The sequence below is a fragment of the Protomyctophum parallelum genome (genome assembly GCF_964188405.1).
Source record: "Protomyctophum parallelum genome assembly, chromosome: 3".
Taxonomy (NCBI): Eukaryota; Metazoa; Chordata; class Actinopteri; order Myctophiformes; family Myctophidae; genus Protomyctophum; species Protomyctophum parallelum.
In genome coordinates, this window is record NC_139698.1 from 25,729,038 (window position 1) to 25,739,888 (window position 10,851).

The following is a 10,851-nucleotide window of genomic DNA, read 5'->3' on the forward strand; positions in this document are numbered from 1 at the left end:
AGCTCAATAAAGAACTGTCACACTAGAAACTGTACATATTATATTTGAGGTGTTCAGAGGTCAATAACATATAGACAAATGTGTCACACTTTTTGCATAACTATATTATTATTTTGATAATAAATGTCCAGGTTTCCTAATCAGAATATATAATATGACACTGATATGACACCGGGTTTCAAACATTTTATTTTCAATGACAAAGATAGAGTAATAAAGTTAACTGTAGGCTACAGTAAGTAACACTAGTATAACTACATGTACAAAAATGTCCACCACAAGTCCGCATGGCGATGATGAACCATGGATCATATCATGTGTTTAATACTTTTAGAATGTGAGTGTGAGACTGGGATGATGGGATCTGGAAACTAAAGAATGAGCACAACGAAAGATGAACCAACTTCACCCCGCCCCCTTTCGTTTTTCAGAGAGAGAGAGAGAGAGAGAATAGCTAGTACATACATGCCTACATGGATTATTGAGCCGGCTTGCACAAACCCATGTGGGAGTCGCCAGGGCAGGGAGGTGTTAAATAGAATTAATTTCGCATTTTAAAGCGGATCAGACCAGCACACTATTGCACACTGGTTTTGCAACAAATCTTATGATTCTGCTGGGAAAGTGACGCTGTGCTGTGGACGCTATAATCCTGCTCACAAATCGCAACAGTTGTTCTTCGCGTCTCGTCTCCGATCACCACCATCAATCCGGGGTACAGACTGTCCAACAGTTGCATAAAGTCAGGTTTTATATCAAACAATGCTATTGGTCATCCTTGGAATATAGACCACCCCCGGTGTTGAGATTTGAGAAAGACAAAGAAAAGCAGTAACATCAGGACTTTCGTTTCGCGTTCTCGCTCCTAACAAAAGAAAAGGTGATAAAATGTCTAAACCCAATTATTCGGGAACGTTTCACATGGTTTCCCAGGATAATATGGACGGCTACCTCGGAGCATTGGGTAAGAATACTGCTTGTTAGTCCATTTGCATCGCCTGCATATTAATTACCTAGCCCCTCTCGGAACCCTCCATAAAGCTTTTCTGAAATTTTGATGTCGCTTTATTGTAGGGTCTCTGTTCATAACTATTTTTTCGTATGGGAATTTTGGAACGCGGACATAAATATGCTCACTAACATCGTATCTGCGCCGTTTGACGGCTTGTTTTCCTTTGAGGGCTTCTGAAATCGTGAACTATAAGTACCTATACAAACCGCTGCGAATATCTCCTGTGGCGCGGAAGCCGTTAAGTATTTTTAATCTTTGTTTGACCGATTTGGTCGCTTTATTTCTTCTTGTTTGTTTACCGTTTATTGTACCGCCTCCCGGTGTGCGGTTGGCTTGTGCGGCTACGTCCCTGCCTCTGATCTGCTCTGTCATAGCTATAGAGCACCGAAGTCCTGACGTAACTTGCTTATCCCGACGATTCCCCTGGTTCGCGGAAGTAATTTCTCTATGGAGAATAACATGGGGTGATCTTAATATCGTCTACTATAAGCGTTGTGGTCCAAAAATAAACAAGCTGTCTCAGCGTTATTGTTAGGGAGGTGTCTCTGTATCGTTTGCAACAGTCAGTCACTCATATATGATACAGTCTGCTTCTAGCGAAAATCTAACTAATTCAGTAGCAGTAACATTAGCGTTTTCTCTGTCAGTTAATTCTTCATATCCATATGAGTGAAGCGGCCGGGGTGACATGTTTATTTTTCAAACACAGTTGTTATATGAGGCGATCTCAAATCGCCTCAATGGGGATTTCAATGCAACTAAACAAATACATGAACCTGGGGACTGACGCCCTCTACTGAAAGTGACGTCAGACTTCGGTGCTCTATAGCGCCACTAGCTAGCCAGATAGGCGGTACAATGAGGTGTCAATAAACAAGGAAGGAAGAGAAGAATCAAAGCGACCAAATCGGTCAAACAAAAAATACTTAAAGGCTTCCGCGCCACAGGAGATATTCGCAGCGGCATGTATAGGTACTTAATAGTTCACAGATTCAGAAGCCCTCACACGAAAAAAAGTCGTCAAAGAGCGCAGACAGGCCGTAAACACGGTGTTTATGTTTTATTATGTCCGCGTACCAGGTGGCAGGATACTGCTGCAACAGGACCCCATGGTCTGTGTCATCAAAAATGTCAGAAACTTCAGTACCATTGGGTTCCGCTTGGAGGGCTATTAATTACCATAGTCTGTTTTCAATTACCTTTCATGTAGCCTACTATATATGAGAAGCAGCAGCACTGTGACTGTACTGTAGCCTTTATCATCACTGTCTTAATTGGGCTACATAATATTTCCTTATCATATTGCTTTTAGCCTACGGTTATTGATGTATCCATGTGTGCAATCTTCATTTGTAATGTTGTCACATCTGCATAATGGCTTGTCTCCTGGCAACTTAGCCTTTAAATGACCCCAACAAACGGACACGTTTGAGACATGCACACACCAGGGTGTGCTGCTTCTGCATTGTGTTTGATCCTGGATTTCTCCTGGACTTTTAAATTGGTATCAAAGTCCCAAGAACACAGGAACTTCTACTTACTATATTAAAAAACTTTCTGTGGGAGGGGTTGGGGCAGCCCATGCAATCATACAGACTTACAGAGATGTTCATTTAAATAATGAATGGTTATTAAAGATGGGTATTACATTGCTTCAGTCATTTAACAATGCTAGTAAAGTAAGCCCTGCTTCGGGAGCCCACACCCCCAAAAAATCTCCTGGATTCTCACAGTCCAATGTTGCCAGCCCTGCTGTGTGTGTGTGTGTGTGTGTGTGTGTGTGTGTGTGTGTGTGTGTGTGTGTGTGTGTGTGTGTGTTAATTCTGATTGTCTCTCCACCTTCCTCTACCTTTTTGTTAGATATTAATTATGCTTTGAGGAAAATCGTGTGCTTGCTGAGGCCTACTAAGGAGATTACACATGATGTCGCCTCGGGTTCGATGAAGATCCGCACCCTCACCACCTTCAAGAACTTCCTCATGGACTTCACCCTGGGCCAGGAATTTACTGAAGACCTCGGCCCTGTGGATGGACGGAAGTGCCAAGTACGTGTGTGTTTGGATGCATGACTGACTGCAATTTTAAATGTGATTTTTCTCCTCTTGAAAGTATACATTGGTTGTTTTGGGTGTGTGTTTTTTATAAATTAGCCCACTTGTCTTACACCGATCCAAATACTCCCTATTTGGATCGGTGCCATGTCTCTTCCCAGCAGTGGCATGCCTGGGTGATGGAACCTTACTTATGAGTTACATTACCACAGCACGCACATTCAGTTGTAAACATCCACTGTGGCTTGTTTGTAGAAGAAGAGTGAAGTGCGTGTGCATGTGCCAGATGTGTGTCAGATAGGAACAGAGAAATGTGTGTAAAATTTGACAATAAAGCAGGTTTTCTATAACTCCAGTCTCCATTACTACCATCACCGTGTGCCAGTAGGAAGATGAACCCCGGCAGCTTGTGTGTGTGTGTGTTTACGTGCACGTGTACTCGGATGTGGACTAGTACTATTGTAGGCTACATGGCCAATGGAACATTAACACACAGCTTCTCTCTGTCCAGACAACAGTGGACTGGGACGGGGACAAGCTGCTGTGTGTACAGAGAGGAGAGAAGGAGGGACGAGGCTGGACACATTGGCTGGAGGGCAACGCGCTGCATTTGGTAAGGAAAGACCAAACGCCCACTTGATTGCAGTGTATGGATTTATATATTAACAAACAGTCCATTAGTCTCAGCGTTTCGGCCATAGAACATTGTTTAAAAAATTAATCAAGCAAGTGCTCAACATTCTCAATCTTTTCAACTTTTCATGCTTCCCTTTGGATTCTATACTAAGTACTGGACCCTCGTCTGGTTCTGACAGACGGGTCTTGTGTGTAGGCTGAGGTGGTGTGTGACGACCCGGTTGAATATTTCCTTGGTTCGACGGCGGACGGACGGGCCGGCCCGGGAGAACAATAACATGACACGAGACTGTATCACGCTAAAACGTTCACAAAGTTTATTAGATACATACAGAACATATATAGCTTGGATCCTCATGTCCTAATGACGTCACTGACTAGACATCACAATCACTGCCTGCAGCACGCTGACCTTGCTGCTGTCTCCACTCCAGGAGCTGACTATAAAGTATGTTACAGTTCAGGCAGTACACAATACATATCAGTACATTGTATATTTACGTACAACTACATTGTACAAGTACCCAGCATGTTGTATATTACAACAAGAAGCACCCTAACATCACCTAACATCAACATTTTATTTTAAGTTGTCATGGTTATGAAACAAGAATGTGATATAGTGGTTATCACTGTTACAGCAAGAAGGTCCTGTGTTTGAATCGGGCTGGAGCCTGACTCTGGCCTTACTTTTTATTATAGTTTTTTATGATTTGGGTTGGAATCTCATGCTTTATTTAGCTAGTAGAGTGTAGCGACAATAAACTGAAAGCAGACGGAAAGCTACAGAAACCGGAGATAGGCTCCTGCCCTATGAGCCCCATGGCTCAGCAAGACTACAGTGAGGTGAGACATAACGATTCAAACAAGGGTTCTTTCGACTCACAAGGAGCATATCATCAGTGCACCAGGCACGCTGTCAAACGCCTTTCTGTGTGGAGTTTGCATGTTCTCCCCTTCTTCATGGGGGTTTCCTCGTACCCAAAGACATGCATGTTGGGTACATAATGCTTCTAGTGCACTTGACACTGTAGAATGCCTACCCACTGCTCCTAATTTGTTAGGATAATTTAAACTAATGGCAGTATTAGTACAAAGTTTGTGTGGGTTGTGTAAAATTGTTCCTGGCCAAAAATACCATTTAACATAACTTTTGGTCAATTAAAAGTGTTATAATTGTTAGTAAGAGGCAGTGATGTGGGCACATTTTTCAACAATGTTCTCCTCCACAAACAATGAGCAGTGCTCAGGTGCACAAAGGACTTATTGTTTATGGCAAACTGGTGGTGGTGGGGGGGGGGGGGTGTATTGAGAGTGACTGAGCTGAACCAGATGGAACCAGGAAAGGAAGAATCGAAGGCGGATGGTTGAAATAATAGACATGATGTGTAGGACTATGCAAATCAGTTTGGGTAAGGAAGTTATTCTTTGCCCAACTTTGTCAAGGTCTTATCTGCTTAGTATGTGAGTAGAACACTCTGGGCTACTGTTCGACTTCTGGCTAGACACTCTTTCAGGAGCCGTGTGTTTAGTGCACAGAAGAGTTGTACCAATCCAACGGGGCAAATATGATGCGTTTAGACCGCTTTTTACTCATCAGCACTGATTAACAATTAACAATTTTTGGCATTTGGGCAGACGCTCTTAATCCAGAGCGATTTACAGTAAGCAAGAACAAAAACATGATAATACATCATTAACATTTCAAACAATCAGGATTCTTCCACTCGACAGCTCTTGCCAATTTATTTTCAGCTAATACCTTCAATCACGCAATGCGTTGTTGACCAATGCGTTGTTCAAATCCAAAGGGGAATTTGGAATGCCAGTGAGGATCAGGCATTAAAGGGTGGATTTTAGTTTCACAAGCAGGGAGTTGGGGCGATGAGTAGGGGGTGTAAGAGGGGGTGTAAGAGGCAACCAAGATTGCAGGGTCAAGGTTCAGGGAGAAGAAGTGTGAGCCAAAGGGGGAAAAGAAGAGGGGTTTGTGTTTTGGACACAAAACACAAACCCTTGGCTTCATTTAATTCAGGGGTGCCCACACTTTCTTGACTTGAGAGCTCCTTTCAAAATGACCAGCTCAACATGATCTACCCACTAAAACATATGATCCCATTGCTGAAAATACTAAAATGTACGTAGGCTAAAGGGGAAAATGGAATTGGTAGATGATTTTTTTACTTTATAATGCTAATGATGGTTGTGTAACACTCCTGAAAACAAAGTATTGCATTGTGGGTTTGAGCTGACAGGCCCTTTTTGATGTCAATCAATCAATCAATCAATCAAGTCACCTTAATTCAAGTGGCAGATGCCATTGTTTATATATATATTATATTAGGTGCATGTCATGTGGTCTACGTCTATCTGCACAGCCTTTGTGATCTACTGGTAGATCGGGATCTACCTTTTGGGCACACCTGATTTAATTCTTCTTTGATGTGTCAAACAGTCTGAATCTATGCTCTTTCTCCATTTTCTCCCTCACTCCTTCCTGTCATCCCTTTCTTTCTCTTCTTCAACTGCCCTCTCCATGACACCCCTCCCCCCCCACTCCCTCTGCAGGAGATGCGAGTTGGAGATGTGGTTGCTAAGCAAGTCTTCAAGAAGGCTGAATGAAGTCATTGGAATGGGGATATGCTCAATACCTTAAGCTCTTAATTCTTCATAGAATAATAGAGGCTGTAGTTTTTTTTTGTTTTATTCTTATAATAGTACATGTTTTGAGTAATTGCTCAAATGAAATAATTGAAATTGATGGATGGAAAGGCTTTTACATCAAAAGTCTAAAATTAACATTTTAGTGTGCATTTTACAATGCAAAGTACATGTGCTGTAAAAGTTTAGTCTGTATGATAAAAGAAAATGGAGGACAAAAACCCTTGGAATTTTTCAACATCTCACCAACATTTTGTTCTCGTGAGCTTATTCAAATATGACAGTTCCAAGACCCAAATTGTTTATGTCCTTATTCAAATATTTTACTTGCAAGGAAGGACTGTTTGGTACAGTCCCTAGCCATGTCCTGTGCATGCATTTACTGTACCGGGCATTGCGTTGGAGAAATTGGTACAGAGCCGAGTAAACTGTGTAAACATTCCCTGCAGACTTCCTCATTATTTCACATCATAGTTGACTGTGTTGCAAAATCATTAATCTGTTGTGCTCAAGTTACGTGATTAAATGCATCATATGCTCCAACTGTCATGTGCTGCTGGATAATTGATTTCCCCATTTCTGTGTTCAATTATGATCAACACAGATCAAATGAGTTTGTGTGAAGGGTGCCCTAGAGTTGTGGCTCCCAAATGGTGTGCCAAGGCTCAATGGTGTGCCTTGTGTTTTGTGACCACAAAATACAGCCAAGTGCAGCTGCCAAGTACTGCTGCTTTTCCAGTAGCACTTGGCACACCCACAGTGCCAAAACTACTAGTAATTGGACCATGGATGGTATTGCTGTACTTAACTGACCAGCCAACTGGCCTGACCTGAACCCCACAGAGAATCTATGTTTTATTGTCAAGAATTGAACACAGGACTGTCTTGCTGTAACGGTGATAACCACTATATTCATGAGCTATATGCCAGAATCGTCAAGATTTATATTCATGAGCTATATGCCAGAATCGTCAAGATTTAAACCAAAAAATCTAGAATATATGAAATTTTCACTTTTTGAATTACAAAAAAAAGTACAAAAATAGCAAAATTGTGCTTCGAAATGCATTTGAGCTTGTAGATTTGCTGTTTTCACTGAGTAGCTGTAGATAGCCACATCTACCAGAGAGCCGCGGACGTTTTCTCTGTCGGCCAGCTTCTTTTCCATTTTTTTTAGATAGCTGGTGGATGGAAATTAATCTCCACCCCCGCGGCAGGTTGCCACGACGGCCAGATTCCTGGAAATGCTGGCCGCCACGGCAGTCAGCCGCGGGGTTGGAGCTTAATTTCCATCCACCAGCTGTCTAAAAACCGGAAGCTGGCCGACAGAGAAAACGTCCGCGGCTCTCTGGTAGATGTGGCTACAGCTAATACAAGTGCCTTATTTATTATTTTTTGACTGTCCCATTGTAGTCTATGTACACTTACACATGATCTAAGGTGTGACTTGAAATTGTAATTGGCTGGCAATATGTAAGCCACTGCGGCAACCACACTTTTTTTTTAATTGCGAATTTTCTAGTTTGGTCTTGTTTCTAAAGTGTAGTGTTTATTTGGGCTTGTTTCTAAAGTGTAGTTTGTTTATTTGGGCTTGTTTCTAAAGTGCAGTTGATTATTTGGTCTTGTTTCTAAAGTGTAGTTGTTTATTTGGTCTTGAGAAGCACCCGCCGCCTTCAGAGATTGCTCTGAGCTTCTATTAAAAAAATCAGCCAAGACAGGATGTGGACTCTTGTCGTGACAAATCATGACAACACACACAATATTTTGGACCAAACAAATAATTACAAAGAAGAAAAACAACAAAAAAAGTGTAACCTTGTAAACCTGCCGTTTTTTCGACTTTCTAATTCTTTGTTTGGCCCGAAAAATTCTGTGTGTTGTCATGATTTGTCACGACAAGAGTTGATGGATAGATAGATAGATAGATTTTATTTCGGTCAATAAAAGGAGTACATAAAGACGTACAGTACATACATGAATTTCCACTATAGTGTTACTAGTGGTACCGAAAAGGTAAAGGCTGAAGCCGAGGCTTATTGCGCCTACCCTTGTTTGAGCAAGATTCAGAATACACTATAAGCAGAGTATAGTGTCAGATTTAGATTCCATAAAAAAAGAATAAAAATAAAAATAAACTATAAAGTTCTGGCCATAGATTCTGAGAAAAGTAAATCTAAGCAGGGCTTAGATTTGGCCTATGTAGTAGTAATAATAATAATAATAATAATAATAGTAATAATTATTATTATAATATATATAATAATAATAAGAAAAGGAAGAAGACAAAAACAAACAAAAAAACTCAAAACAGTAAAGCAATCAAAAAACAAAGATGTTATTAAATAAGGAGGACAAAACAAAAACAAGGATACCTAACAAAAAATCACAAGGGTAAGACACAAGGGAACTGGGGAGATATGTATTCACTGCCTCATACCATGTGGCTACCAGTTGGCTTCGTACAACGCTTAAAAGGTCTTTAAATAAATTAAATAAGAACTGCCTATGGGGAAATGGATTGCGTTTTCATTTCCTGGGCCGTTTGTTGTTCTGAAAGGGGGAGGGACTGCGACGCTCTATAGACTGTTGCTAGTCATGGTTGCCGGTTCCTATTGGCTGTTTCTAGTCATGGCTGCCGGTTCCTATTGGCTGTTGCTAGTCATGGCTGCCAGTTCCTATTGGCTGTTGCTAGTCATGGCTGCCAGTTCCTATTGACTGTTGCTAGTCATGGCTGCCAGTTCCCACCTGATGTTGTGTGTGAGTTCAGACTGATCCAGACCGTACTGAATAACTGACAGCTTGCATAATGTCTTGAGGCTAGGACTGAAGTCTAAGACATACAGGTCACCTGGTCTGTTGCGTGCTCCAAAGATGATGATACGATCTCCCAGCATGCAACAGCAGATATTCGTCATCCCATGTGGGCGTTTCCCCTTGGGCTCAACCTTCTTCCAGGAGAAGGTTTCTGGATTGAATCTCCACATATCATTGACGTTGAATTCACCAAATATGTACAGCTCTCCATTGTAGGTAAAAGCTGAATGACCATAGCGTCCTTCTGGAAGCAGCTGTGTAGAAGGTGTTATCATCCAGTGGTTGGTCTCTGTGTCAAACACTCTGATGTTGTACCAGAGTTGATCGTGGGCGGTCAGTAGGTCTACTGGTAGCCCAAATACAAACATCTTTGTCCCGATGATGGTGGAAGAGTGAAACCATGAATCAGGAGGTGGAGTTCCTCTGGTGTTGATTAAAGACCAGACCATTGTGGTGGTGTCCAGCTTGTAGATGTCATTAGTGAATCCAGGAGTGTGTCCTCCATGGATAAACATGACCTTCCCCAAGACACAGGCTGAGTGGTGTCTCCTCCCCTCTGGAACGGTCCCAGAAACCTGTGGTTTGAACCATGTGTGGGGGCGTCGACATCAAAGGCATAAAGGACATTGACGAAATTATAACCTGGGTTAGTCCACCCTCCCCAGAGGTAGACGGTGTCTCCAATCAGCACAGCTGTGTGGCCCTCACGCCTGTAGGGAACCTCAAGGTGACGTTCTCCTGTTTCAGGGTTCACTGGCGTCAACTTCCTCCACAGAATCCTCCAGCATAAAGACGCTGTGTTGAAGACGTGTACTTCAATGTGATCTTGTCTCCTCTGGTTTCCGTCTCCTCCAAAGCAGTAGATCTCGTGTCCGACCACCACAGCAGCCTGGTCCTTCCTATGTTCTCCTTCCAGATGTATCGTCCAGTGAAACATTTCACACAGCAGCTCCACCGTCAATGAGTGTTGACAACTAGTTTACAGATTAACTTGTTAGGATAAAGGCAGCTCAGGTTTCCTTGTTGCAAGCTCTAACTTATGTTTAGTGAATCGGACTATTTATAAAGAACAATTATATGGTTGTGATGTCATTGCATGATTACGTCATATTGTGTCAGTACCGAAATAAGCACAGAGTCACCCGAGACACCCGGAAACCGGACTATTTGTGAGGAAGTGGACTGGCGTGAATTAGAAGCGTCTCAAAGCCCTGAGGCTCAACCAACGTCTGTCCCCATTGGTCGCCTCAGAGCACCTACCAACCCATGTCTGTCCCCATTGGTCGACTCAGAGCACCTACTAACCCATGTCTGTCCCCATTGGTCGACTCAGAGCACCTACCAACCCATGTCTGTCCCTATTGGTCGACTCAGAGCACCTACCAACCCATGTCTGTCCCCATTGGTCGACTCAGAGCACCTACCAACCCATGTCTGTCCCCATTGGTCGACTCAGAGCACCTAGACCCTCCCCAGAAGCAAAGATTTGAGGTAAAATCGTTCGCTCTGAAAGAATATAGATTCAATAAAATACAATTAAAATTTGTATTTTATTTTTCAATAGCTAAAGTATAACATAATGTTTTCTGAGTGGTTTAGGTTCTCATCCCACTAGTACTTGGACCGCTGGTGGTACGTGAGCACCCTCTGGTGGTTCACAGAGGAGTCGCCCCCAAAAAG

At 42.4% G+C, this 10,851-nt stretch overlaps 1 protein-coding gene across 1 annotated transcript; it reads left to right on the plus strand.

Annotated features, from left to right (window-relative positions):
• The first annotated feature begins 462 nt into the window (after positions 1–462).
• Positions 463–6,890, plus strand: rbp5 (retinol binding protein 1a, cellular). The gene is made up of 4 exons (XM_083760722.1): positions 463–964; positions 2,873–3,057; positions 3,575–3,676; positions 6,265–6,890. Exons 1-4 carry the CDS (start codon positions 889–891, stop codon positions 6,316–6,318), a joined length of 417 nt encoding a protein of 138 aa, XP_083616848.1. The 5' UTR covers positions 463–888; the 3' UTR covers positions 6,319–6,890.
• Positions 6,891–10,851: the final 3,961 nt, after the last annotated feature.